Raw genomic sequence first — 26,832 nt, forward strand, 5'->3', positions numbered from 1 at the left:
TCAGAGCCCAGACTCTTAAACCACAAGGCTGCTTTGCCACTCAGTTGCCACGGCAAGACTGAGCTTTGTTGGCACCAATGTGTACGTCTTAAATTGACCCAGTTGCTTAGCTTTACTAATAGAGGAAGGCATATGCCTATATATTTTAATGGAAGATAATCCTCTTATAATTTGTATTTGGATGTGGACTATTATGCTTTTCTACATATTTTGGATAGATGTGTGTGATCGTAGAATTCCCCTAAGTATATGGAGCACAGTCACAAAGTCCTGTCTCCAGCTGAGATAGAAAACTGTCAAGTTTCTCTATTGTCAGTCTTCATTATTTTCTATAATTTGTTTATCATTCAAGCTAGAAATTGCTTGTTTTGACTTTATTCAACAAATAATTATTTAATGCCTGCCGTGTAATAGTCTAGAAATACAATATTGAACAGGAAAATTATTATCCCTATCTTAACAGGGACACTATTGTCATTGTGGATGGGACTGTTCTTGGTGGGGTCCCGAAGTAGTACCATGTTTAAGCAAATGTGGTCCAAAGTGGCATTAGAACCACTCTAGCTCCTCAGTTGTGGCAACCAAAATAGTCTCTAAAGTTTCCAAAGTCCCTAAGTGGGAAACAGGGTAGTGGTATATCTGGGTGTTATTCACACTCAGTCCTGAGGATAGTAGCAGCCCACTTGCCCATCCACTATCCAAGCTGTATAATTTATTTTAAGTCTTTTTTTTTTCCTGGAAAGTAAAATAAAGTAAATGCAAAGTAAATAGAATGGAGAGAACTACAAAACAAATAACTAAACTGCTTACCCTGTGAGTACAATAGCTAAACTAAAAAGCAAGGTTAATTATGTACTTTGCCTGGGTGGCTCAGTTAGCTGGAGCATCACCTGTACACCAAAAGGTTGCAGGTTCGATTTTTGGTCAGGGCATACTCCTAGGTTGTGGGTTCGATCCACAGTTGGGGAGCATAGGGGAGGCAACCCATTGATGATTCTCACATCAATGTTCCTTGCTTTCTCTTTCTATATTTCTCTGTTGCCCCCCCCCCCCAATCAATAAACATGTCCTCGGGTGAGGATTTTTTTAAAGAAGCAAAGTTAATTGTGGATAATCTTACCCATGGCTAGTTCAGAATTCTCATTGTACTGTACAAGTAATAAGTATAAGTTAGGCTCCCAATTTAACATACCAAGTAATATTAGATTTTTTTTGAGCTATGGAATCAAAAGTCTCTGAGATTTTATACATACAAGTTATTTTTCAAAGACATATAATGTAGCATACTTATACCATGTATATTTTGTAGCACGTAAACATTTCTAGTTCACTTATAAATTTTGAAGTGACATTTTTATTTTTTAATGTTTTTAAAAGATTTATTTTTAGAGAGAGGGGGGTGGGGGGAGAAAGAAAGGGAGAGAAACATTGATGTGAGAGAAAAACATCTATCAGTTGCCTCTCATATGCATGTGCCCACACTGGGGACCGAACTCCAACCCAGGCATGTGCCTTGACCAGGAATCGAACTGTAGACCTTTTGCTTTGTGGAAAGATGCCAAACCAACTGAGCCACACTAGTTAGTGCTGAAGCGACATTATTAAAGAAATTACAAATTCTAAATGATTTGAAGATAAAAACTACCAATAAAGGATTTTGATTTTGAATCTATCATTTGAAAGAGGAATGAATGCACATATTCATTCAGTACCCATGTCAACTGATTTTTAACCAGTATTTTATATTAAAAATAACACTTGAAAGATTATAGAGTCTCAGGTTTATGACTGTTGACAATATTATTATTATTATTTAGCCCTTACCCAAGGATATGTTTTTATTGATCTTAGACAAAGAGGAAGGGGAAGAGAAAGAGAATGAAAGAGAAACATCAATGTGAGAGAGAGAAACATCAGATGGCTGCTTCCAATAAGCATCACAACTGAGGCTTGAACCTGCACCCTAGGTATGTGCCCTGACGGGAAATTGAACCTGCAACCTTTTGGTGTATGGAACGATGCTCCAACCAACTGAGCCATCTGGCCAGGGCACAGTTGACATTACTTTAAATGAAAATAATTATATTGTGTTAAGATCACGAAAGTTACATATACTCAATGTAAAACATTCCAAAAATTCAGAAAGTTACAAAGAAGAAAGCAAAAAAAAATCATTCTGCTTGATGATTGGATATCTGCTCACAAGATTGCTACCACACTTTCTCAGGGCCTGTCTCAGTGTGTGCCTCTGTGCTCACTCTGGTGCTCTTGAGTGTGCTTCTGCTCAGACATGTGCTCTCTCTCCTCTACAAATGCAGGTCTTATAAATATGGGGTCATAGAATTTGTTTAACTTTGATAATCATGTCTTAAACATCTTTTATGATAATATTTTATATCTGTTGGTGTTATATGAATGTATCATTTACTTAAGCAATTCTCTAGCTAGGCATTTAGGTGGTATCTTGTATTTTGATATTATGATTAATTATATGTGCTCTTTTGTGCAACTGTCCATTTACTTCCATTATATGAATATTTAGGAATGGAATTGTTGGCTAGAAGATGTGGGTACATTTTGAATGTTTCAGTCAACTACTAAATTGCTCTCTAAAAAGATCATGCCATTGTAAACTCCCAATAGTGATTTAATACACACACACACACACACACACACACACATTTATTTTTTTGTATGTTCTTCGACACTGGGCATGATCAAATTTTGTGTTTTCTTTTTTTGTTTTTTGGCCAATCTGATAGTTTAAAAAAATCTTAGTTGGATTTGCATTTTTTGATAATTAATGACTAAAAAAATTTAAAAAAACATATTTATTAGCCATTTGTATTTATTTTATTGATTGTCATTTATATCTTTAGCCCATTTTTCTGTTGGACAGTTTCTTCTAATCCTCCTCCTCCTTTTAAATTTCAAGACCTGTTCCTAATATAAGGATATGAAATTTTATTTGTTATTGATACTGCACATATTTTACCATTTAAAATATTTGCTTTTTTTGGTATTATTTTAGAGATATTTTGTTATATAAATGTACCACTTTTTTCCACTTGGTATTTCCACATTATAATATGATATGACTCATAAAGACTCAGTAAATGGGATAAAGATTTAGATCTTTAAAAACATGAAGGTTACTTTTTAGATGGGAAACCATTTTGCAGATGAGGAAGGTGATAAATTACTGTTGTTAATTAGATATGTTTACTGTGATTACAGTTTCAGTAGCTACATGGAATTGTGAGAGTGAGATATTTTGATATAGTTGAAAGACTCCTTGCTGTAAGTGCCATGTAGTCCAGGCTTTCTTTATTTCTTCATTAACTTAGACAACAAATATTTATCAAGTTCTGATTGTACATTAAACATTCATAGTAGATTCTCTGTATACTAGCTGTGTGACCATGGGCAGGTTACTTAAGTAATTGATATTTTGACCCAGTTTACTTATTTGTAAAAGAGGGATAATGCCTATCTTGTTGAGTTATTGTAAGGGTTAGTTATAGTTTTACCTGGAGTACATAGCATCACCTGACATACACGTATAATCAGAAAACAATAAGTCAGTTAGTGTTGGCATTGTTACTCTTTATAGTAACTGAACGTAGTGTAATTTTAGCCTATTGTTATATGTGATATCATTGCTGTGGTAGTAATTTAGCACATGGGTTAATTAACTATGATTATTATAATTTTATTAATGGAATTGAGCCCAGCTCAGTTGTCTATGCTTAGAATCCTATTATATAAATAATACTTTCGTATATTTGTATAGCAGTTTAGTTTTCAAAACTTTTTTATTTGTTGTCTTATTTTTCACTTTACAATTGAGGAGCTGAGTTTGAAAGATGACTTGTCCAAAGTCATATGGCTTATAAGTGATTAATCAGGGTCAAATTTTCCTTCCACCTATGTTTAAGATTCTCAGTGAACCTAGTTTGACACTCATTGTGGGAGTGCATGAGAATGGGGTCTGAGTATAACTGCCTAGTCTTCCCTTAGCTTTAGCCATTTTATAGTTTCTTCTGTTTTTCCTGTTTCAGTAATGTGAACATTGGCCTTAATGTTTTAGTTTATTATAGCAGTGATTTTCAACCTTTTTCATCTCATGACACATGTAAATTAATTACTAAAATTCCGCAGCACACCAAAAAATGTATTTTTTGTCAATCTGACAAAAACACAAGATAGAATTTTGATTGATTTGTTAAAAAATAGTATTTACCTACCCTTTTTACTCCAAAGTGGCTTTCTAAAAAATCAGATGCCTATACTTGTGTATAAGGATTTCTGGTACCAGGAATTAACCAATCAACCCTGGTGGGTTCAATCCCTGGTTAGGGCACATACTTAGATTGTAGGTTCCATTCCTGGTGGGGGCACATACAGGAAGCAACCCATTGATGTTTCTCTGTCATAGTGATGTCTCTGTCTCTCCCTTCTCTCTCAAGTCAATAAACATATCCTTGGGTGAGGATTTAAATAAATAAATAAATAAAAGCATTAACCAATGGGACACAACCTTATGTGACATGAACAGTAAGATGTAACTCTGTTATGTGACCTATGTATTTATGGTTCAAGGCAGGACATTCACAGCTATTGTGTTGACTGTTGTCATTTTTTTTTTTGGACAGATTGAGAGGTCAATGCCCCTGACTAAATAGTTGAGTATTGCAAAGGGGATGGAAATCACCGTCTGTAGCATTGGTGGTGGGTACAGTGAATCACACTTCTGGGTATTCATGTCCTTGTGAAGACCCTTTCCTTTCACTCTGGACTGGGTTTGTAGCTTTCTTTAACAAATAGAATGCAACAGAATTAAACTGTTCCAGGTCTGGGTGTAAGCCCTAGGAAGGCCAAGTAGCTTTTGCTTTTGTGTTTTTTGGAGACCTGAATAATCATGTCAGAAATCTGGCTACCTTCCCAGAGAGACCATTTGGAAAAAAGGTCACATGGATACAGAGAGGCCCTGAGATTATGTGGAAAGAGAAGCCTAGTTATCCTAGTATTCTAGCTGAGCCCACTTCCCACCTGTCAGTTGAAAGCTATCATGGGTGACCATCAGCAGGCTGAGCAGAACGGCCTAGCTAAGCCCAGCTCAGACTACAGAATTATGAATGAAGAAAATGATTCTTTTCTTGAGCCAGAGGTTTTGGGACAGTTTGTTAAACAACAACAAAATGGAGCATGACATGTTCTTGAAAATAAAAGCTTTGCTAAAGGATATTTACTTTTCTTGTCCTGTTCTGACAATTTTGGTCTTTCCATGGCTTACAAATATCAGGCAATGTTGAAGAGAGATAATAGTAATAAACTACTCTTTTCCTTTACAGAAATTCACCTTATTCTACCACAAACTACATGGGGTTGGCTGATACTTGGTTGAATCTGAGGTAAACCAATATCCTGTACTGAATCTCTTCAGAGAAATTTCTGGTGATAGGGTTGCTCTCTGTTCAGGGCTCTGATTCCTCTTCTCTGTTAAATTTCTTACTTCCAGTCTTTTGTGACTACTTTATCACTGTTAGAGTTGAATTGGATTTGGCCTATCTCAGCCAAGTAAGACAAAATAAAATAGTCTTTCTTGCTCATTTGAACTGATTTCTGTGTCCAAAAAACATTTGGGAAAGTATTCTGGGGCTGAGAGAGTGGATCTCAGACCAGGAATCATCTTATTTTTGATTATTTACATATTAGCAGGAAAGATACAGTACAGTGAGACATTGCTCGTGCAGTTTATTTTTTCCCTCTCAAAGATTAGTTTCTCTCCTATTGAAATATAATTCTTTCATGTTTCTACCGGAGATGAGACTCAGTGATCCAACATTTTATAAGTGTATTTTAAACAAATTTTTTGTTAAAGTGCTTTTTTGTTTTAAAAACTACATGAAGATAGATTTAATATTTCAGAGCTTGATTGGCTTTTAGATCAATGGAGTGAGGGCCTCAGTATATTTGCTCTCCCTCTAAAACAACAAGAACATGGGCAAAACAATTACAATAAACCATTTTAGAATTCTGGCAATTAACCAAAACCAGAGAATTAACTGAAAATCCACTACCTGAGAGAAAGCTACTGAATCTTGAGAAAATGGTGGGGTCTGTGACATTTTAATTTGAGGTGATTTCTGTCTTCTCTCCATCCCCAGCTTAGTGATATAGCAAAAGCTGACAGCATTGCAGGCAATGAGGAGATCTTACTACTTTTGGAGATCCACTAAAAGCAGCTTCAAAGCACAGTTGCTATTTTGTCCAAGCTGCAGCTCCCTGGGAAAAACTATTCTCTGAGTGGTTGGCTATTTGATTTGACTTGGACCTCAGCTCAGTTGAGGGAAGAAAAAGCCTACCCCCAGGGCTTTGCTGAAACAATAACAACTGTTGGCAACATATCCACTGCTTAAGGCTGTGATTTCAGTTTGGGCAAAGAGTCTGGACAGGATTTTAAAAGGAATCCTGTAGATTCAGCCAACCATAGGTATTTTGAAAAGCTCCACCATATTCCTGGGTATCTAAAAGGTCGCACAATGTACAAGAGTGTACACATTCCCAGGGCAGACCTGGGAAAGGAGATCATCTCTGGCTGAGGTTTTATATAAGTAGAAAATGAAGATTAGGGCTGTTTTATAAACTGCCTGAAGATTGAAGTGGAACTTCTCATAAAGATTCCTTGAGCAAAGGTGGAAAACAGACAGACAAGCATTTAAGGAAATCCTCTGACCAGTCATTGGTTGATCACTAAATTATACTGACCCTCTTTGACTCCTAGGAAGACAGGCTTAAAAATAAAAATAAGAACTTAAAAAATAATTTAGCAGAGAGGTCAGTGGCCACACACTACAGGCAATAAATGCCGTATCTACAGAATTAGTTCATGAGAGTGCTAAACAAATAATCAGCATCAATAAAAACAAAATCAATGTTAAAAAGCCTTGGTAGAGCAGTGTAGAGAATTCTGATACTAGAGTTGTTAAAATACATTTTATAAAATGTTCAGTTTTCAACAAAGAATTATGAGATCTAGAAACAGGAAAGTATGCCACATACATAGGGGAAAAAAAAAACATGCAAAAATCGACCAAGGGAAAAATGTCCCTTTGGGTGCCTAGATATGGACTTAATAGAAAAGACTTTAAGTCAGCTTTTCTAAATCTGTTCAAAGAATTAAAGATACCATGTCTAAAGAATTAAATGAAGGTATAAGAATGATGTCTTGCCAAAGAGAATATCAATCAATGTAGAAGTTATCTAAAAGGAACCATATAAAAATTGTGGAGTTTTTAAGTATAACTGAAATGAAAAACTGACTACATGAGCTTAACAAATATAAATTGACAGATAAAATAATTTGTTAACTTGAAGATAATTCATTAGAGATTATCCATTGTGAGGAGTAGTAAGAAAATAAAGAAAATGAACAGAGCTGCATGGGATCAATGTGATGTCATCAAGTGCGCCAACATATGTACCACGGAAGTCCCAAACGAAGAAGAGCAAAAGAGACAGAGAGAATACTTTAATAAATTACGGCAGAAAACTGAAATTAAAAATATTAACACATTCAGGAAACTCAGTGTATTTCAAGTTGTATAGCAATACACACTTAGATACGTCATACATAAATTTACAAAAGTGAAAAAAAATTTGAAAGCAGAAAGAGAAAAAGAAATAAAAAAGGGATCCCCAATAAGACTAATAGCTGGTTTCTTGCCGGAAACCTTGGAGTCTGGAAGACATTTTCAAAGTATTAAAAAGTCCATCAACCAGGAATTCTGTATTTAGCTTAACTTCAAAGATTAAATTAAGACACTTACAAATAAAAACAGAGAAGTTGTTGCCAGTAGACCTACCCTACAGGAAATGTTAAGGGGAGTCCTTCAATTTGAAACAGAAGAAACTAGACAGCAAAGTCTAACCCTCATGAGAAACTACAATAGTAATAGTAACTACATAACTATTAGGAAAGACATGCATAAAAATACATATAAATGCATTTTTCCTTGGAACTTTTCTCCTGTTTTAAAGACAACTGCATGAAGGAATAATAAAAATGTGTTGACGAGTTTATAATATATAGAGATATAGTTCGAAGATAATAGTGAAAAGAAAGATAAGAGAATGGAGGTATATTACAAGAAAGTTTTTGTAATTAATTAGAATTAATTCAGAATAGAATTTATTATTTTTATTTTGGTAAGATGTCCTTTTTAAAATTTTTTTTATAAAGATTTTATTTATTTACTTTTAGAGAGGAGGAAGGGAAGGAGAAAGGGAAGGAGAGAAACATCAATGTTTGGTTGCCTCTTGCATGCCCCCTATTGGGGACCTGGCGTGCAACCCAGGCATGTGCCCTGACTAGGAATCAAACCAGCTACCTTTTGGTTCTCAGGCCCATGCTCAATCCACTGAGCTACACCAGCTAGGGCCAGACTAGATTGTTTTAAATTAAAATGCTAATTGCAAATTCCAGGGCAACCACTTAAGGAAATAATACAAAAAAATTTAATGAAAGAAACAAGGAAATGAAAAAAGTGCATTAGAAAATATCTATTTAACACAAAGAAAGCAGGAATTACGGAATAAAAGGTACAGAGTTGAAATATACTCAAGAATAAAGGTTATAGTATCTAATTTTCATGTTAAATAATGTATTTATGTAATCTTTAAATTTTTAAACATTTGTTTTTGGGGAGGAGAGAAAGAGAAGCATTGATTTTCTGTTCTACTTGTTTATATATTCATTGGTTGATTCTTGTATGTGCCCTGACAGAGGATTGAACCTGCAGCCTTGGCATATCAGACAGTATTCTAACCAGCTGAGCTATCTGGCCAGGGCCCATTTATGTAATCTTTAAGGAAATGTTAGCAGTAGAATGTTTTGGTTCATGGATCCTCTTACGGATTTAATTTTACAGTACTACTAGGCACTTATCAATAGATTTTACAAATATAGTATAAGAAAAATGCACCAAAGTGAAGTCAGTGTGAATAGATTTCATGATCCCTCAGTTTTTAAAAGTGCCTTTGCTGCCTGGAGATGAAACAGCTATGTATGGAAATGAGAGATGCCCTTGAAGATATCCTTGATTTTGTTTCTGAAATTTGGGTATAGAGAATTCAGTTCTTTTCTTCTTCTAAATGTGTGGGGAGGGAGAGAAGATGAACAAAAAGGGCTCTGGGGAATAGAGGAGATCATGGGAAAAAGGCATCTGGAGATAAATACACATGAAAAAATGGGCTGTGGCAAAGAGAAATGACCTGGGCAGAATATTTCAGAAGTCATGAGAAGTATTTTTGTCTGCATTTTTTATATATTATTGGTTCTATTTTCTAAAAGTGCCTAGCTCAGTGGAGATGTGATCTCAAAATGGATTTTTCAACATAATTTAAAGCTGCCTCATTTACTACATTTGCCTTTAGAAAGTTAAAACCATGTTTAGCTTTATGATATGAAGAAAGTTTAATTTATCAAACAATATATGTAATTTCCTTATTATAGAAAAATTTACTTAAATGAATTTTCTCACAAATGATTTAAACTATAATTTAAAAATGAAATTTTCAATCTGTTTTCAGTCCCAGCACAGTTGAAGAATAAAGCATAGTTGCATCAGTAATGATGGCTCACTCAACTGGGAGCATCTCTCTGGGTGAGAATAAGTAATATTTTAAAATACTTCCAAACAATTCTGATACAGTGTACCTCCTTTTCATTATAAATTACACATTTAAAGCATAGAATCCTAGAATCTTATGGAAATTGGTATTAAGAGGCTATAGTGATTAAAATTGAATCTACTCATGTGAGACTATTTTGTTTTCTTCAGTAATATTAAACCTTTTAATACTTCTATTAACCTTACCAGAGTTTTCAAGACATTTTTATTCTTAGTTTTTTTAAACCATATTAACCATTTTAAGTGTACAGTGCAATAGAGTTAACTATATGGACATTTGTTCAACAGATCTCTAGAACTTTTTCATTATACAAACTGAAACCCTTTACGCATTGAAGAATAACTCCCTTTCCCCCCCTTGCCTCAGCCTCTGGTAACGGCCAAACTACTTTCTAAGCGTTTGACTACTTTAGATGTCTTATATACTGCAAGCAGAATCATGTAATGTTTATTTTTTTGTGACTGTCGTATTTTACTTAGCATAATCTCCTCAAGGTTTATCCATGTTATAGCATATGATAGGATTTTCTTTTTTTTTAAGGCTGAGTAATGTTCCATTGTGTTTGTATACCACATTTTTTTATCCGTTTATCCACCGATAGGCATTGAGGTTGCATTCACCTCTTGGCTATTGTGGCTAATGCTGCAATGATCATGGGTATACAAATACCTGTTTGAAATCTTGTTTTTAATTCTTCTGGATGTACATCTAGAAGTGCTGGATTATATAGCAATTCTGTTAATTTTTTGAGGAACTTCCATACTATTTTTCATAATAGTTGTACCATTTACATTCCCATTAATAGTACACAGCGGCTCTAATTTCTCTGATCCTTACCAACACTTATTATTTTGTTTTTTAAAACATTAAGAAACATTTATAGTGACTATCCTAACCATTCCTAGGTTCTTAACTTACTGCTAACATGTTAAGTCTTTATTTTATTTACTCATTTTTCACTTTCTAAAGAAACAGAATAGTTATTTTAGGAGGTGTCCTACAATTACTGCAGATCTTTACACTTCCCTGATCTCAAACACTAGAACATCATTTGGGGCCAGTATTTTATTTCATCATATTTTATTTTTAAGGGACCTAGATGCCTTTAGTTATTTTTAAGTTTTATGTTATTCTTTATTTTTTTATTTTTATTAAGTGACATTGGTTAATAAAATTATATAGGTTTCAAGTGTACAGTTCTAAACTATATCATCCATATATGCATTGTGTTCACCACCCAGAGTCAAATCTCCTGTGACCATGTATTTGACCCTTTTACCCTTTACTACTTTCCCTTATCCCTCTTTCCCACTGGTAACCACCATACTGTTGTTTGTGTCTATGAGTTTTTGTTTGTTTGTTACTTTCAGTTTTATATTCCACATATGAGTGAAATCATAGGGTTCTTGACTTTTTTCCAGCTGACTTAGTTTGTTTAGCACGATGTTCTCATGATCCATCCATGTTGAGGCAAATGGCAGTATTTCACCTTTTATTATGACCGACTAGTTGTCCATTGTATACATATGTACCACATCTTTATCCATTCATCTGTTGGAGGGTACTTTGGTCGTTTCCTTGTCTTAGCTACTATGAGTAATGCTGCAGTGGACATAGAGTCATATATCTTTATGAATAAACGTTTTCAAATTTTTCAGTTAGATACCCAGAAGAAGGTTTCCTTGGTCATATGAAGGTACCTCTAGTCTTAATTTCTTTCCTTCTTTTTTTCTTTTTTGAAGAACTTTTGTACTGTTTTTTAGAGTGGCTGTACCAATCTACATTCCCCACCAACAGTGAATGAGGGTTTCTTTTTCTAGTACTTGTTACTTCTTACTACTTGTCTTTTTAATAAGAGGCATTCTAAGAGGTATGGGTTGGTGTCTCAATGTATTGATAGTTTTTATTTGTATTTCACTAATGGCTAATGCAGTTGAGCTTCTTTCCAAAAAATAAAAAAATAAATAAAAGAATACTATGAAAACTACATTGACTCCATCAGAAAGAGCAATATAAGAATAATGGGTATACCAGAAGGAAAAGATAGGGAGGAGGGAACAGAAAGCTGCTTCAAACAGTTGATGAGAATGTCCCAAACCTATGGAAAGAGCTGGATCCTAGAATTCAGTGTTGAATATGGTATAAAACTGGACATTTGAATTTCTTCACCATTTAACAGAAATGGTGAGGCACAGTTCTTTTTTGTTTCTACTTATAGTTTCTAAAATTATAAACTTGCCTTAATAGCGTCATCATAATGATGACTGCTGTCACTGGGGTGGCTTGTCTGCTTTGGTTTCCAAGCAGTCCATAAATGCCCCATCTTGGAATGTATTACTTCAGTGTGTATCCAATGTGTTCTGCAGCTCTCTCTGAACTTGGTTGTCTCCACCTCACTTACCCTGTGGCATCTGCTTGTGAATCTTACTGTGAGCCATTCTTCACAGATGTCTTGCTAAGTGGAGTTGTGTTGCCAAAGACTACTTCATTGTTGGTAGATTGGCTCCCTTCTAGTGCCCTGTATTTGATGATCCTGTCTAGGCATTTAATAGTAAGTATAGCTTATAGGTGATATTTACAATTATGTTCAAAACAGCAGATATAATAATGCTTATGATTCATTTAGTTCTCACAGCTATATATATTTGGGCATTTTTTGTTTTGAAGGTGTTTAGATGTATTGGGGCCTGAAGTTGCTTCTAACTTCTCTCTTTTAAAGACTATACTGTAATATTGTAAGGTTGAAAAAAAAAAGAAACACATTAAATTTGGGGGCAGATCTGTATTCAACTTTCTACTCTTGTACTTGTTGGCTGACTTACCTTTAGATGTTTCTTATCCTCCCTGAGGCAGAAATCTCATCTGTAAAGTGAAGATAATCATAGCTTTTACTTTTAAGGCTTCATTGATACTGTGAGCTTGTATTTTTAGGAAGCCTTTTAACCAAGGAGGCTATCACATTAGAATTTCCTCCTTACAAATAGTGAAGGTGAAGGAAATTTCAAACTCTAGTGGTATTTTTATGAACCATATATGACAGGAGATCTCTTCAGATAATTTGAGTTCTCATAGTTTATACATTAACTGAAAAAGTCATTTAAAATAGTAGACCATAAAAATGATGTGTATATCTCACTAACATATAAATGAACTGTCTTTTCATTAGGCCCAAGGCCTTTCCTTGTAGTATATAGATTTGCTAATTGGAACTTCAAGTCTTTTATAAATCTATATTCATAACAATTTCAAGTTTATATTTTGTTCTTTAATGTAGATTAAAAATTTAGACAGTGGAAAAGCCATGGTTCTCAACGTGTAGTTCCCAGACCAGCAGCATCAGCATCATGTAGGAGTTTGCCAGCATGTAAAATCTTTGGTTTCCCCCATGCCTACTGAGTCAGAATCTAAGGGGATGAGGCCCAGCAATGCATGTTTTCACACAGCCTCCATGCTAAAGTTTAAGAAGCACTATATATTTCATGCTTTACCTCAGTTTTATATTCTCTTACCTTTGCCTCTTGCAACAGAAATGTTTTGTAGTAACTTGCCTTTATCAACTCTTTTCAAAGTTTTGATGTTAGTTTTAAAGATACCTTTTGTTTTTGGTTTCATGGTTTATCTAATGTTTAATTAATTAGCTAATTACAGTAATGATAGAACTCCCCTAATGGGGTTTTGGAATAAATACTACTGGTTTTGGGAGAACATACAACTCAGCCTTTGGGAGTAGAACTGTGAGGGGTACACCAAAGAGTAGTTGACAGACTGTGAGCTTTCATCACGCCGTGGGCATCTGTTGGTGTAGTTGGAAAGGAAATGGAAAGTGTGGGTCTGTAGGTTGGATGGGTGAAGGCTGGTATGGAGATCTTCTCAGATATATTTTTTCTATATAAGCTTATGGATTTCTCTGATCTGTTTATAGTCTTTAATTCAGTGTGCATATTTTAGACTCCTGTTGGTCTGTAAGTAGTCTTTTTGGATGTATCCTAAAGTTTGAAATTTGTTTTTAATTACTCCCAGATCTTCTAGGTCACTATTACGGAGAAAGCAGAGAATCCACCCAGTGGTTCAAATGGAGGATGTGTGCATTTTATTGTTGACTCCAAACAGGAAAATGTGTAACAGTTAATTATTGAAGTAGAAAACATGAAAATATTCTTTCTAGCCTGAGACTGTAGCTTTTGCTCTATCTTGTCGTGTCTACTTTGATCTTGGGGAAACAAGTCATGTGTGGTGGGAGAATTCAGTTCAATACATCCTCATGGCCATTCCTGTCACAGTGCAGGTAAAATATATGCCCACCTTTGAGATATTTAAGAGTTTTCATAAGTCGACCTGAAATCTGGCCTACTGAGTTGAAAATATTGCTCTCTGGCAACATTCTGGATGGAGTTCTGATTGAGCTGCTTTTTTAAATGTGTATTTTAATTATTTGTATATTTTTAACAACATTGCTAATCAAACAGAGGGAAAGGGTCTGAATAGCCTGTCTAAATCAAATGTGGATCATCTTGTTATCGTAATAGAAATATTGATAGAAACTACATAATACAAAGAAAGTTAACTTGCGTAACAAAATCAGGATATTGTAACAGTTGACGAATAAGACAGAGTACTAGTCCCACTGAAGTTGTTCATATGTGGATTTGATATTGCCTAGTGTTTGTTCTTCAGTGACACAGCAACCTGGTCATCCCACCAACAAAGTAATAGGTGTTACAAAGCTGATGGGAAAAGAATGATTGTTGCTTAAATACTTAAGAGGGATTGAAATTTTCATTAGAGATAGGCTCTAAATGCACATATTTGATGTGCATAGCATAAATTGTGAGTCTTTCCATTTACTTTTCTGTCTGGAGAAATATTTATTTCAGTAATAAAAATTTTAGTTTTGTTCAAAATTAAAAAAAAATGAGGATACAACACAGAAGATAATTATGTAGTAAGTTTTGAGTGGTAACTATAAGCTAGTGCTATGTATGTGCTAATCATTTCATCATGGCACTGTCTTTCTAGACTGTCATTATCTATATTTTATCAATGGGAAAATGGATGTTAAAAGCTGCCGGCTTGCCAAAGAACATTTAACTAGTAGGTGGTAGAGCTAGGCTTTCAACGGTGGTCTGTTTAACACTAAAGCCCAACCTTTTAAATACTATTTTACAACTTAATATCCGGTGTTTTAATATTCCTGGCCTGCTTTCAAAACTTTTCTCTTCCTGTCATTTCCAGAGATAACATTCAATAACTTGACAACAGTGACCTTTCTAAACAAATATAGAGTGTTACAGAGCCAGATGGCCAAAGATTATATTTTATTTTTCTGGTTGAACATAAATTGCCTGCTCTAAGACTGATAACCCCCGCCCCCCAAAAAAGGATCCTTCTGTGTCCCAGGACTTCATCAGGCCACGTGGCAAGCCAGTGCCCTTTATCACAAGCCAGTCCTGAGAACAGAACCTTATGTCTTTATACTGTAATTTAGATTAGGGCCTAATAAGAACAAGAAACTTTTACTAAATGAGATCATTCTGGGTTTCAGTAATGGCAGTGCATTTGGGCAGGAAGATTCTGAGGAATTAAAAACAGAAAGGCAGTAGTATTACTATCTGACCTATTAAGTGGATGTAAGCAAGGAAAAGGCTGATTTACAACCCAATAGATTGCCAAATTAGGCATCTTTGTTTTTTCCTGTTGGGAGTTAAGTAGGATTTTTCTAATAATTAGAAACCTATTCTTGAGCCTTCAAAATCTGGGTGGAAATCCTTTTGACAGTCTTACATAAATATGTTAAGAAAATATGTGTATGTCTCATAAACTTACTATATTAGAAATGTAAGTTACTATATCACACATAAGCATAAACATAATGCCTTCATGAGCTCAGTTACACTTAGCGAAGTTCAGATTTAGAGAGACCAGGTTACACAGGATAGGCATACAAATGTTTGAAAGATATATTGAAGCCAACTTGTAATTGACAGTAAATTACATAACAAAAGAAGCCCTGGATTTGGAGTCTGGAGGACTATGTTTGAGGCCTCTGTAAGGATCCTTGAGCAAAGGATTTAAATTTTCTGGGAATCATTTTTCATTATTTGTAAAATGAGTTTAGAATATTACCTGCCTTCTTTTATTACAGAGTTGTTCTGAGGACCAATCGAGGGGGCGTGTGACAAAGTTACAGTGATGTACATAACAACAGTTATGCTGTTGTTATGGTTGCATCAGCTAGGTCATGGGAAGTATTCTAAATTGTGAATAGGACAGACATGCATTTGGAATTGCTTTGCTATTCATCACGGTCTTTTTGAGCCCTCTCACCTAATCCCTGTCACAGTTGTGAGAATTACATTAGTGTAAATGCTGTCTTAAAATTTTTATAGAATAGTGATTGAATAGAAATTGTAATGTTATCTTGAATAGATTTCAGAAAGTTAGAAAAAATAGAAGCTTTTTAGCTGTTCTCAAATATCTTAGCAAAATAAACAACCCAAGAAATATTAGAAAGGTAATGCAAGAAGGACCCTTGAAGGTCATCAGTCATATCCTTTTTATTTCAAAGCTAAGGATTACCTCCTAATTATATTTTTCTCATTTCTGTCATGTTTATATTTATATGGGATAACACAGTCACCAGCATCATTTGTAAAGGATGGCAACTGTCTCTCAATCTTGATAGATAACAAATTTCTAAAAATGTAAAGCTAGAGAAGAACTCTGCTAGGAGGTAGTATTATGTTGTATAAAGAATCTGGTCATTGTTGTCAAAAGTTGAGATGGACCACAGCTGTAAAAAAGAAGGAAATCTTACCTTTTGTGAGAGCATGGATCGACCTAGAGAGCATTGTGCTAAGTGAAATAAGCCAGTCAAAGAAAGACAAATACCATATTATCTCACTCATGTGGACTGTAATGAACAGAATAAACTGACAAAGTGGAGACAGACTCTTGGATACAGAGAAGAGACTGACAGCTGTCATGAGGGGAGGGGCTTGGAATCTGGTGAGAAGGCTGAAGAGATTAAGTTAAAAGAAAAACAGCTCATGGACACAGATAATAATGTGGTGATTGCCAAAGGGAAGGGGGAGGAAGGTGGGACTTAGAAGAGGGTAAAGGGGGAATAAATGGTGATGGAAGGAGACTTGCCTTGGAGTGGTAAACATACAATACAATACACAGATGATGTATTGTAGAATTATATACCTGAAACCTATATAATTTTATTAACCAATGTCATCCCAATAAATTTAAAGAAAAGTTGAGATGGAATGTTGATCCTGTCAATACTAGTTTGGGAACCCTGGGAAGTATACTTAGAGTCTTGTGTAGTGTAGTTACTTAATGATACTATTTTTTTGGTTGCAATTTTATTATTTTTTCCCATTTGTATTATTTTTTATTTTTATTGTATTTTTTTATTAACATTTATTCCATGTAGACTCTCTTCTACCTCTACCGAACCCCTCCCCACCACAGTCACCACACTGTTGTCCATGGTCATGAGTCTTTTTTCTTTTTTGCTTGATCCCTGCACTCCTTCCTCCCCTAGAGATATCAACCTGCTCTCTATGATTCTGTCAATATTTTGCTTATGAGCTCAGTTTTTTCATTAGATTCTGCATGTGAATGAAATCATATGGTATTTGTTTTTTTCTGACTGGCTTATTTCACTTAGCATAATGTCCTCAAGGTACATCCATGATGTCGCAAAGGGTAAAATTTTCTTTTTTATGGCCGAGTTCTATTCCATTGTGTAAATGTCCCATAGTTGTTTCATCCACTCATCTTCTGATGGACACTTGGGCTGCTTCCAAATCTTGGCGATTGTAAGTAACACTGCAATGAACATAGGGGTGCTTATGTTCTTTCAAATTAGAGTACGTCATAAGGCAGTTCCATATTTAATTTTCTCCATACTGCTTTCGCTGTGGCTGCAACAATTTGCATTCTCACCAACAGTGCAAAAGGATTCCCCCTTTCTCCACATCCTTGCCAGCCTTGTTTGCTGATTTGTTGATGATAGCCATTCTGACAGATGTGAGCGATATCTCATTGTGGTTTTAATCTGCATTTCTCTGGTAATTAGTGACATTGAGTGTCTTTTCTTATGCCTGTTGCACATCTTTTTCAATAACAGTTTACATTCAACATTATTTTTATCAGTTCCAGTTGTATATCATAGTGGTTAGACAATCATATGCTTTATACTATTTCTTTATGTATCATATCCAGGGTTGTCCAACCTGAGGTGTGCAGGCTGCTTGCAACCCAGGGTGGCTATGAATGAGGCCCAACACAAAGTCATACATTTACTTAAAATCTTTTTTTTGGTCATCAGCTTTCATTACTGTTTGTATATTTAATGTGTGGCCCAAGACAACCCAGAGATGCCAAAAGGTTGGATACCCCTATAAGCCATGTTAACATTGTACTCTAAAAAAGTACACAAAAGTTATTATTCTTTTCTTTTACTCTTCACTCAAGGATATGCCCATCGATTTTAGAGAGGAAGGGAGAGAGAGAGACATTGGTGTGAGAGAAACGCAAATCATACCTTAACAGTTTTCACATGTGATTTATTGAATGCGAGATGAGTTTGCTCTTCATGCTATTATACTTAATGTTTCTTGACATTTTCTCCTTTGTTTCCAGGAAATACAGTAGTGATTCCTCAAGATTATAAGGAGGAGTTGTGGCAAATCACAATCTTGGAGTTGTGGGTCACCTGTAGTTAGAAAAGGCTTTCCCTTGAAGCTGATTTGGAACTTAAACATGGGGCTCTAATTTTTTAGATGATAATTTTTTTAGTCCATATGTCAAAATTTTTCTTACATTATTGATTATGTAGGTTTTGATTTATTTATGTTGGTAACATCTATAGATACTATGTTTGTTTAAAAATTCACTAGAAAGCTAAATGGGCAGTGATTTCATATGAAATTTAAAATTAATATTTATTGAGGCTATTTCTGTGAGAAGAGCTTTTCTAAAGAATGTAGTATTTTATTACTGAAAACTCAGAACAAATGCCGAGAATATTTATATTTGTCATCAAGAATGAAGAATGCTCTGACTGGGTGGTGCAGTTGGTTGGAGTGTTGTCCTCTGCACTCAAAGGCTGCAGGATTGATCACTGGTCAGGGCACAGCCTAGGCTGTACATTCAATTCCCAGTCAGGGCATGTGTGGGAGGCAACCAATCAGTGTTCCTCTCATACTGATGTTTCTCTCCCGACCTTCCTCTCTCTCTAAAATCAATAAACATATACTCGGGTAAGAACGTTTTAAAAAGATACAAAAAAAGAATTCAAAAAAGAAAAATGACCTTTGTGTACTTTTTAGAGCACAATGTTAAGAGATTCCACAGTATATATATTGATGATAAGTTTGTTTTTCTTGGACTTATTAAGAATATTCTTTTTTATTTGTATTTGATATCCTAAAAATGTACAAGTCAATCTTAACATTTGAAAAAAGAAAATTTAAAATTAAATAGTTCTAGACTCTAGTGGGACTAGATTGGAAAACAAATGATTAGTAAAGAGAATTTACAAACAGATGTCTGTGACTCAGTGTGACTTTTCTGTCATTTATCAGTATTTCAAATTCAGGAACTATTTTTTCTCTCTCTTTTTTTGTTAATTAAATAAATAAATAGAATTTCTCCCTTGATCATCTGTAACATGATTTCATTGTAACCAACAGTCTGTGTGCTTTCAGTTGAATTTTAATACGAATTTTTTGTGGAGGGGCTTATATCTGTTCTAAATTTTGGTTACACTAATTGGAGAATGGATATTACAAAAAATTGGCAGTTATCTGAAATAATAAAATGAATTGGTTATGAAAATGGATACAAATATGTACTTTCACATTTTCAACTTGTTTTTACATTGTTCTCAGAATGTTTAATATTCACAAAAAAGAAAACAATCGAGCAGAAATATGAGAAATGTTTTCAGTTGTCCAAGGCTAATGTTGACTTAAATAGGTCTAGGACTTCATGGTTGACAGCTGCAGATAATTAGCTTTTTCTTCCTTAACAAAGAAGGCAAATGGAGCTGCAAGACATTCATTGCCTTTTCTGTCATCATAATAATAATGTATGTATTTAACTTCTGCAGTTCCTTAAATTGATTTAGTGCTAAGCTGCCTACATTACATATAATAGGAGTGACAAGTGAAAGCTGCAGCACATATTTGCGTGGCAAAAGGGAGCAGTGATTGACAGCAGAGTTCCTCTCTACAAGAAATAGCAGTGTGTGGAGCTCAAAAGGGCTAGATCCATAATTCTTAAAATTGTAGAGCAGAATCATGAAATGAATTTTAAACTGTGATTGCCCCTTGGTGTATTTGAGTGTCTGTGTTCTTGGCTCTGGGAGAGATGCACAGATGGACGGCATCTCACCTGACTGTTCAATATTAGGAAATTCCTCTTAAGCATACTAGTATTTATAATTTAAGATTGATAGTTCCATATTATGGATCACATTATGATTTTGTACCTAGTAAGTAAACATTTCCTTCAACTGTAACTGGTTCACCTTATTTGAAGAAGCTAAATAACACATTTATTCAAATAAGAATTTTAAGACTAAATTGTGCTATTCTTCAGTAAAAATATCCATTTTCAAAAGTAAACGAGGTATCTTTTCTGGAAAGGTAATTGTATCAAGCTTGGTGGTTTCTTTTGGTAAGAGAGTGGCTAAGTGTGATCATCTCTGAAAAGCACTCAATGTGTTCTGCGGTTCCTTTGTTCCTGCCACACGTGCCCAGAAGCTGCAGTTAAAAAGAAAACTTGGTGATTGTTGTTAAATAATGCTCTGAGATGAGCCTAGTATGCTGGGCTTCATTCTATAGCATGGAAATGCTTTTTGTTTTGGTGACAACTCCTTGTGTGTCTGTGAGGTGGAGGGGGAAGCCCTTTGTGTCCTGGTACATTGGCAACCTCTGCTGGCCATTGCAAAGAGCAGCAATGACCTTTGTTCTTTACGTGTTGCCTGTGATTTTAGTTGGGCTTAGTCCTCACTTCTTTGGTCCTAATCCTCTTTGTTATCCCCCTTTAAAAGCTAGTTTATATGTTGGATTAGGGTCTGGATTTATAGTTATTAAGGAGCTACTAGTCCAATGTTCTCATCAATTAACTAATATCATAAAACAATATAGTTCTTTAGACTCTTGGGAGAAATTACAAATATAACTCTGCCCTGAGAAGTAGTTCCGTCTAAGAGATAAGATATATTTCATTCTTTTGTAGGTTTTAAAATAGTTTCTCAGTTGCACAGCTTTGATTAGGCATTCACTTGTGATTGGTAAATAGCCCCAAACCTCTTAAAGAAAGCCTTGACTCAATGATAGGTTTAATTAAACATATGTTTATTAATTCTAATCGATTTAGGATACCAGCTATCTTAGAAAGCATGATCCAGAAAGTGGGCATGAACTCTTACTGGGCTTTGTGAATATTGATACTTCTGCAGGCTGCTGGAGTGTCTAGACTTTTAAGAATAGACAAACAATTAAATAAACTGTAAACAAAATATTCAATGGCAGTAAACCCTGGGTTATTCTGGTTTTAGAGGTGGAGACTTGCATAATGTTTGACCAAATATCTTTGTGTTTGGGAGATAATTTGACCACCTTAGATGACTTCCCCTATAAAATAGATCCACTTGTTGACATTTCAACTTTATCAGTGGCTGTACTGGTCTCCTCTGGGCATTTTCAAATAGATACCCAGTTGAATCTTTTTATATAGTCTCAAAGACAGTGACTTTTATTCCTACTACTCCACCTGCCCCTGGGTTATTATAGTAGAGTACTAGTGGATCTCCTTCCTTCCATGTTCATTGCCTTCTGAATCAGCCTGTACAACATGACCGTATGTATTTGACTGCAGTGTTGCTCTGATCACATTACACTTGAAAGTGACATTTTCTCAAGAAAAGGAGCTGAATGGTATGAGAAATGAGGCAAGAAAAGAGCTCTGGGCTAGGAGTAGGAAGACTTTTTTTTTGCTGTCTCTGGCTATATGGTATTAAGCATAAAAATACACTTTCCTAAGCTTCTTTTACCCCTATGTTTAAATCATTTGTTGTGAAGATTGGTTGAGATAATGTATCTGAAATTGCTGTGAGCGATGTAGAACTCTATTACTTTTATTGCTGCACAGTAAAAAGACCAAATTCCTGTCTAGAATTTCCAAACAGCTTCATTTCTGTACTGTGCCTGACATATAATAGGTACCCAATAAATGTTTCTTGGATAAATGAATCCTATCTTCCCAGTCTTATCTTGTACTTCTCTTTAACCTTCAATTCAGATAAGTAGTTTCTACTTTTTCCACAGAAAATGTTGTTCACATAGCCACATCTGTGTCCTGTCATGGTCATTCATCTTTTTCACACCTGTTGTTCAGGAACAGTCAAGTTCCTCACAGCTCATTCTGTCCCTCTTTTGCTTTCTTTTCATTGTAGCAGTCTTACCATCTTTAGCATTCATCATTGTGTGTAATATATATGTATACACTATATATATTTTATAATATATAGTATTTTGTATTATTAATGAAAGTATACTGTGTGTATGCCTTCACTTCTAAGGTGTGCTATAATAAGCTCTTGGAATACAAGAATAATACCTTTGATTTTGTAATTTTTAAGGATATATATTTAATCCTCACTTGAGGATATATTTATTGATTTTAGAGAGAGAAGAAGAAGGGGAGAGAGAGAGAGAGAGAGAGAGAAAGAGAGAAACATTTAGTGAGAGAGAAACATTGATCAGTTTCCTCTGGTACATGTCTCAACCTGGGATTGAACCCACAACCTAGGTTAGGTGTGTGCCCTGACTAGGGAGCAAACCCACAACTCCAACCAACTGAGCCACCAGCCAGGGCAAGAATATTTTAATGTGACTTGTAATACATCCACATTGACATATTGATGAATAATGGTTTATTTGCCAGGAGATAAAGTTTAGTACATGGTTTAGCAAGTTATTAGAAGGGAGATACTAATATCTGCTGACTGATATTATGCTGACAGACCACCAGTACTCTGATTTATAGGGTAAAGACTTCGGATTGTAAGTGGTTTGTGGAAAGTCCCTGTCTTGAGAAGACTGCAATACATGTTATCAGTTTAAAGTATTCTATTTTGATAAAGCATCCTTTAGAATATAGATACCTTAATTAGTAAGCAGGTCCTCAGATACTAACATAGATTCCTTGTGAGTATAAATGCAGTGAAAACAGGCATAGAAGATAGAAATTGTAGGATGAGAGACCGACTTGTCCACTGATACCCTTCTGCATTCTCCCTCCCTCTCTCTCTCTCTCTCTCTCTCTCTCTCTCTCTCTCTCTCTCTCTTTATAGCATTTTTACATATTCAAACAAGTTGTACTTATTTCTTGGGTAGGTAAGTTGTCAGATATTCCTACTAATGTATATCTTCAACATATATTTGATTTATTTTTATTGGCTTTATTGAGGTGTAATTTACATACAATATAATTTACCAATTTAAAATATATACTTTGATGAGTTTTGGCAAATATATACAGTCATGTACCATTATCACAGTGAAGATACAAAACACTTTCATCACCTCCAAAAGTTAGTATCTGTCCTTTTATAATCAATTTTCTTCTCATCCACTGGCTCCAGACAACTGCAGATCTCTGTATGTCATTATTGTCTTTCCTTTTCTGGAATTTCATATAAGTGGAGTCAGAGTATACAATTTTTTTGTATCTGGATTCTTTTACTTTTTATTTTTATTTATTTATATTTTTCTAGAGAGAAAAAAACATCAATTTGTTGTTCCACTCATTTATGCATTCTTTGGTTGCTTCTTGTATGTGCCCTGACTGGGGATGGAACCTGCAACCTTCGCTTATCAAAATGATGCTCTGTCCATTTGAAGCTACCTGACTTCTTTTACATTGTATGTTATTCATGCAGTTTTTTCCTTTTTATTGATAAGTAGTAATTCATTGTATAGCTATGCCACAATTTATTTATCCTTTTTACAGGTTGGTGGGTATTTGGATTGTTTCTAGTTTTTGACTATTATGAATGAAGCTGTTATGTATGTTTTCTACAGGTGTTTGTCTGGGTATATGTTTTTATTTCAGTCTGATGATTAAGTAGGAGAGAGATTGCTGAGTCCTATGATAAGGATATGTTTAACTTTATATGTAACTGTTAAACTGTTTTCCAAAGTGGCTGTACCATTTTACATCCCCACTGTTGAAGTGTAAGGGTGCTAGTTCCTCTGCATCCTTGTCAACACATGGTATTGACAGTGCTGTTAATTTTACCTCTAGTTCAGTGACATGTAGTAGTGGCTCACTGTAGTTCTAATTTGTGTTTCTAAAGTAGTCAGTGATGTTGAGCATCTTTTCATATGCTTGTTGATTATTTGCATATCTTTTTTTGTAAAGTGTCCAAACCATTTACCTATTTTAAAAGAAATATATATTTTTGGTCCCCTTATTGAGTTGTTTTCAGATGTTTATGTTTTCTGGTTACAAATCCTTTATCAGAAATATGTCTTATGAACTTTTTTTCTACATCTGTGGGCTTGTGCTTTCATTTTCCCAAGTGTGTGTTTTCAAGAACAAAAACCTCATTTTAATCAAGTTAATCAGTTTTATTTTTGGGGCTTTGTGTGGAATATTAAAAATTTTGTTCTAACCTAATGCCACTTAAATTGTCTCATGGGTTCTACTATGAGTTTATAATACAGTGTGGGCCAAGATGAGGTTTACAGTTGTTTGTATAAAAAAAATCCTACAATAATAAATAATAATACAGAATAAACTTTTTGCAAACTCACAACTGTAAACCTACTCTGCTCTACCCTATATTATCTTTAACTCTATAAATTTTAAATTAATTTTTTATATATGATGTGAGTTGTTTTATATCTTTCCATGAGTATCAATATTTCTAGCACCATTTTTTATAAAGAACTATAATTCCTTCATTGAATTTCCTTGCCATTTTTGTTGAAAATCAATGTACCATATCCATGTGGGTATATTTCTATTCCAATTTTTTATTACTATATTTACACAAATATCTGACTTTCTTGATTACTGTAGTTTTATAGTCTTAAAAGTAGATTGATATAATTCCTCCCACTTAGTCCTGTGTTTCAAAAATTTTTTGTGGTTATTTCAGGTTCTTTGAATGTGCATATAAATTTCAGAATTAGCTTGTCATATTCCATAATCTTTCCTAGGAGTTTGATTGGAATTACATTGACTCTGTTGATCTCAGGAAAATTAGTATCTCAACAATGTTGGCTGTTGTGATCCATGAACATGATATATCTGTATGTTTATTTGGGCCTTTGATTTTTCTTACCTATGTATTCAAGTTTTCAGTGTATAAATCTTACATATATTATTAAAGTGTATCTTTAAGTATATCATATATTTGATACTATTATAAATGATATGTTATTATAAATTTCTATACTAACTTGGCTGATACTAAAATATGTTTGACTTTTTATATATTGACATTATAACCTTGTCATGTTACTAAATGTACTTACTCCTAACAGCTTAAAGAAGTTCTTTAGGCTTTTCTGCAGAGATAATCATGCTGTCTGCAAATGCAGTTTTACATCTTTCTGTCTACTTTTTCTGCATTTTATTAATCTTTCTTGCCTTACTGAATTGATTAGTATTTCCAGTGTAGAAAAGAAATGGTGAGGGAGGATATCCTTGTCCTCTTTCTGATCTTACAAAGAAAACATTCTGACTTTCACCATTAAATTTGCAGTTAACTAAAGGTTCTTTGTAGATGCCCTTTCTCAAGTTGAGGAAGTTCCCTTCTATTTCTAGTTTGGTGACAGTTTTCATTCATAAGGGAATGTTAAATTAAGATAATCTTATGCTTTTTTTCTTTTAGTCTCTGATTTAAAATGATAAAGCAACTTTTATTTCTGGGTAAATCTGATTTTGTCACAATTTATTACACTTTTTACACTTAATATACGTTACTGGGTTTGTTAGGATTTTGTTACAAATATTTTTGTGTCTATTTTCCTGAGGAATGTTGGTAGTGGTTACATTTTCTTGTGTTTGTCATTTTAAAAAAAATCAAGTGTTAATGCTGGCCTCATAAAATGAGTTGAGGAACGTTTCCCTTTCTTTTGTTTTTGAGAAGAGTAAACACCAACTGATTTATGAACTGGGAAATACAGTAGTTCCCTTGTGTTACTCTAACAACTTAATTCTTGTCACTTAAATAAGAAATATTTTAACATATAATAAAGAGCATGTTCTTTTTCAGTTTTTCTCCAAATGTTTATGGGTACCTAAAAACAAAATAAAAAAGAAAACAGAATAGCTTATGCTAGTATGTTCATATAGGTGTTTGTAAAATTTGATACGCAAGTTAAAAATTAATTAACTTTAGATGTGAATTTAATATCAGTAAGCCAAAATATGTGATAATATATTTCAGTTATTAATACTTGAAATTTTTTTGTTCATTGAAACATTTTGTGAAGTCCATTGTATATTCTCATTAAGTCATACTTTTTGTTAATACTTCAACTTCTTTTTAAAAAAAAATCAAAACTTTTTTCCCCATCAACATTTATCCTGCCATCTCCACTTCCATCTCCACCTCCCTCCCTCCTCCACCTCAATTACCACACTGTTGTTAGTGCCCATGAGTTCTTAACAGACTTGTGTATGGTAATTGTTATATTACAGTGAATTTTTAAAAAAGCTTTGATCAACAGAATATTGTTTTAACTGTACTTCTCCCTAGCAAGAATATATTCCTTGAAAGTATGATAGTTCTTAAATTATCTCTTTAGATGAGCAGACTGGTAGATGTATTCCAATGGCTTAGTCATTGATTTGATTTAACTTTATTGGATGGCTTTTTACATGTTGGTGTTAAAACTGTTCTATCTTTAACCAAAGCATATTCTGTAAACTTTAGGGTCAGGATGACCAATGCTGATTGGCTATCCAGTGCTAGTTATTAACTAACATAGTATCTTTTAAAATTGTTTTAGAGATTTGGAAAATTGGGTTAGATGAATAAAAATTATAGTAACAAAACTCAATTTATATTAATATGCAATGAAAATTTTTGTTTTC

The 26,832-nt window shown here is 34.3% G+C and overlaps 1 protein-coding gene across 10 annotated transcripts in view; it reads left to right on the forward strand.

Moving 5' to 3' along the window:
* The window catches only part of RFX3 (regulatory factor X3), a 274,512-nt gene that overhangs the window by 40,668 nt on the left and 207,012 nt on the right, over positions 1-26,832 (forward strand). For 3 of the 10 annotated variants that reach the window (XM_036021688.1, XM_028512691.2, XM_036021695.1), the window contains exons 2-3: positions 5,355-5,414; positions 9,595-9,668. The exons of 2 other annotated variants lie outside the window; for them this stretch is intronic. In XM_036021688.1, coding sequence (XP_035877581.1) covers positions 9,635-9,668 — 34 coding nt within the window. In that variant the 5' untranslated portion in view covers positions 5,355-5,414; positions 9,595-9,634. Of the gene's footprint in view, positions 1-1,541; positions 1,968-4,462; positions 5,415-9,594; positions 9,669-26,832 lie in introns of those variants that run through there. 5 more of the 10 variants (XM_036021689.1, XM_036021692.1, XM_036021690.1 and 2 more) reach the window with 5 other exon arrangements.

Source organism: Phyllostomus discolor, chromosome 3, assembly GCF_004126475.2.
Source record: "Phyllostomus discolor isolate MPI-MPIP mPhyDis1 chromosome 3, mPhyDis1.pri.v3, whole genome shotgun sequence".
NCBI classification, from domain to species: domain Eukaryota; kingdom Metazoa; phylum Chordata; class Mammalia; order Chiroptera; family Phyllostomidae; genus Phyllostomus; species Phyllostomus discolor.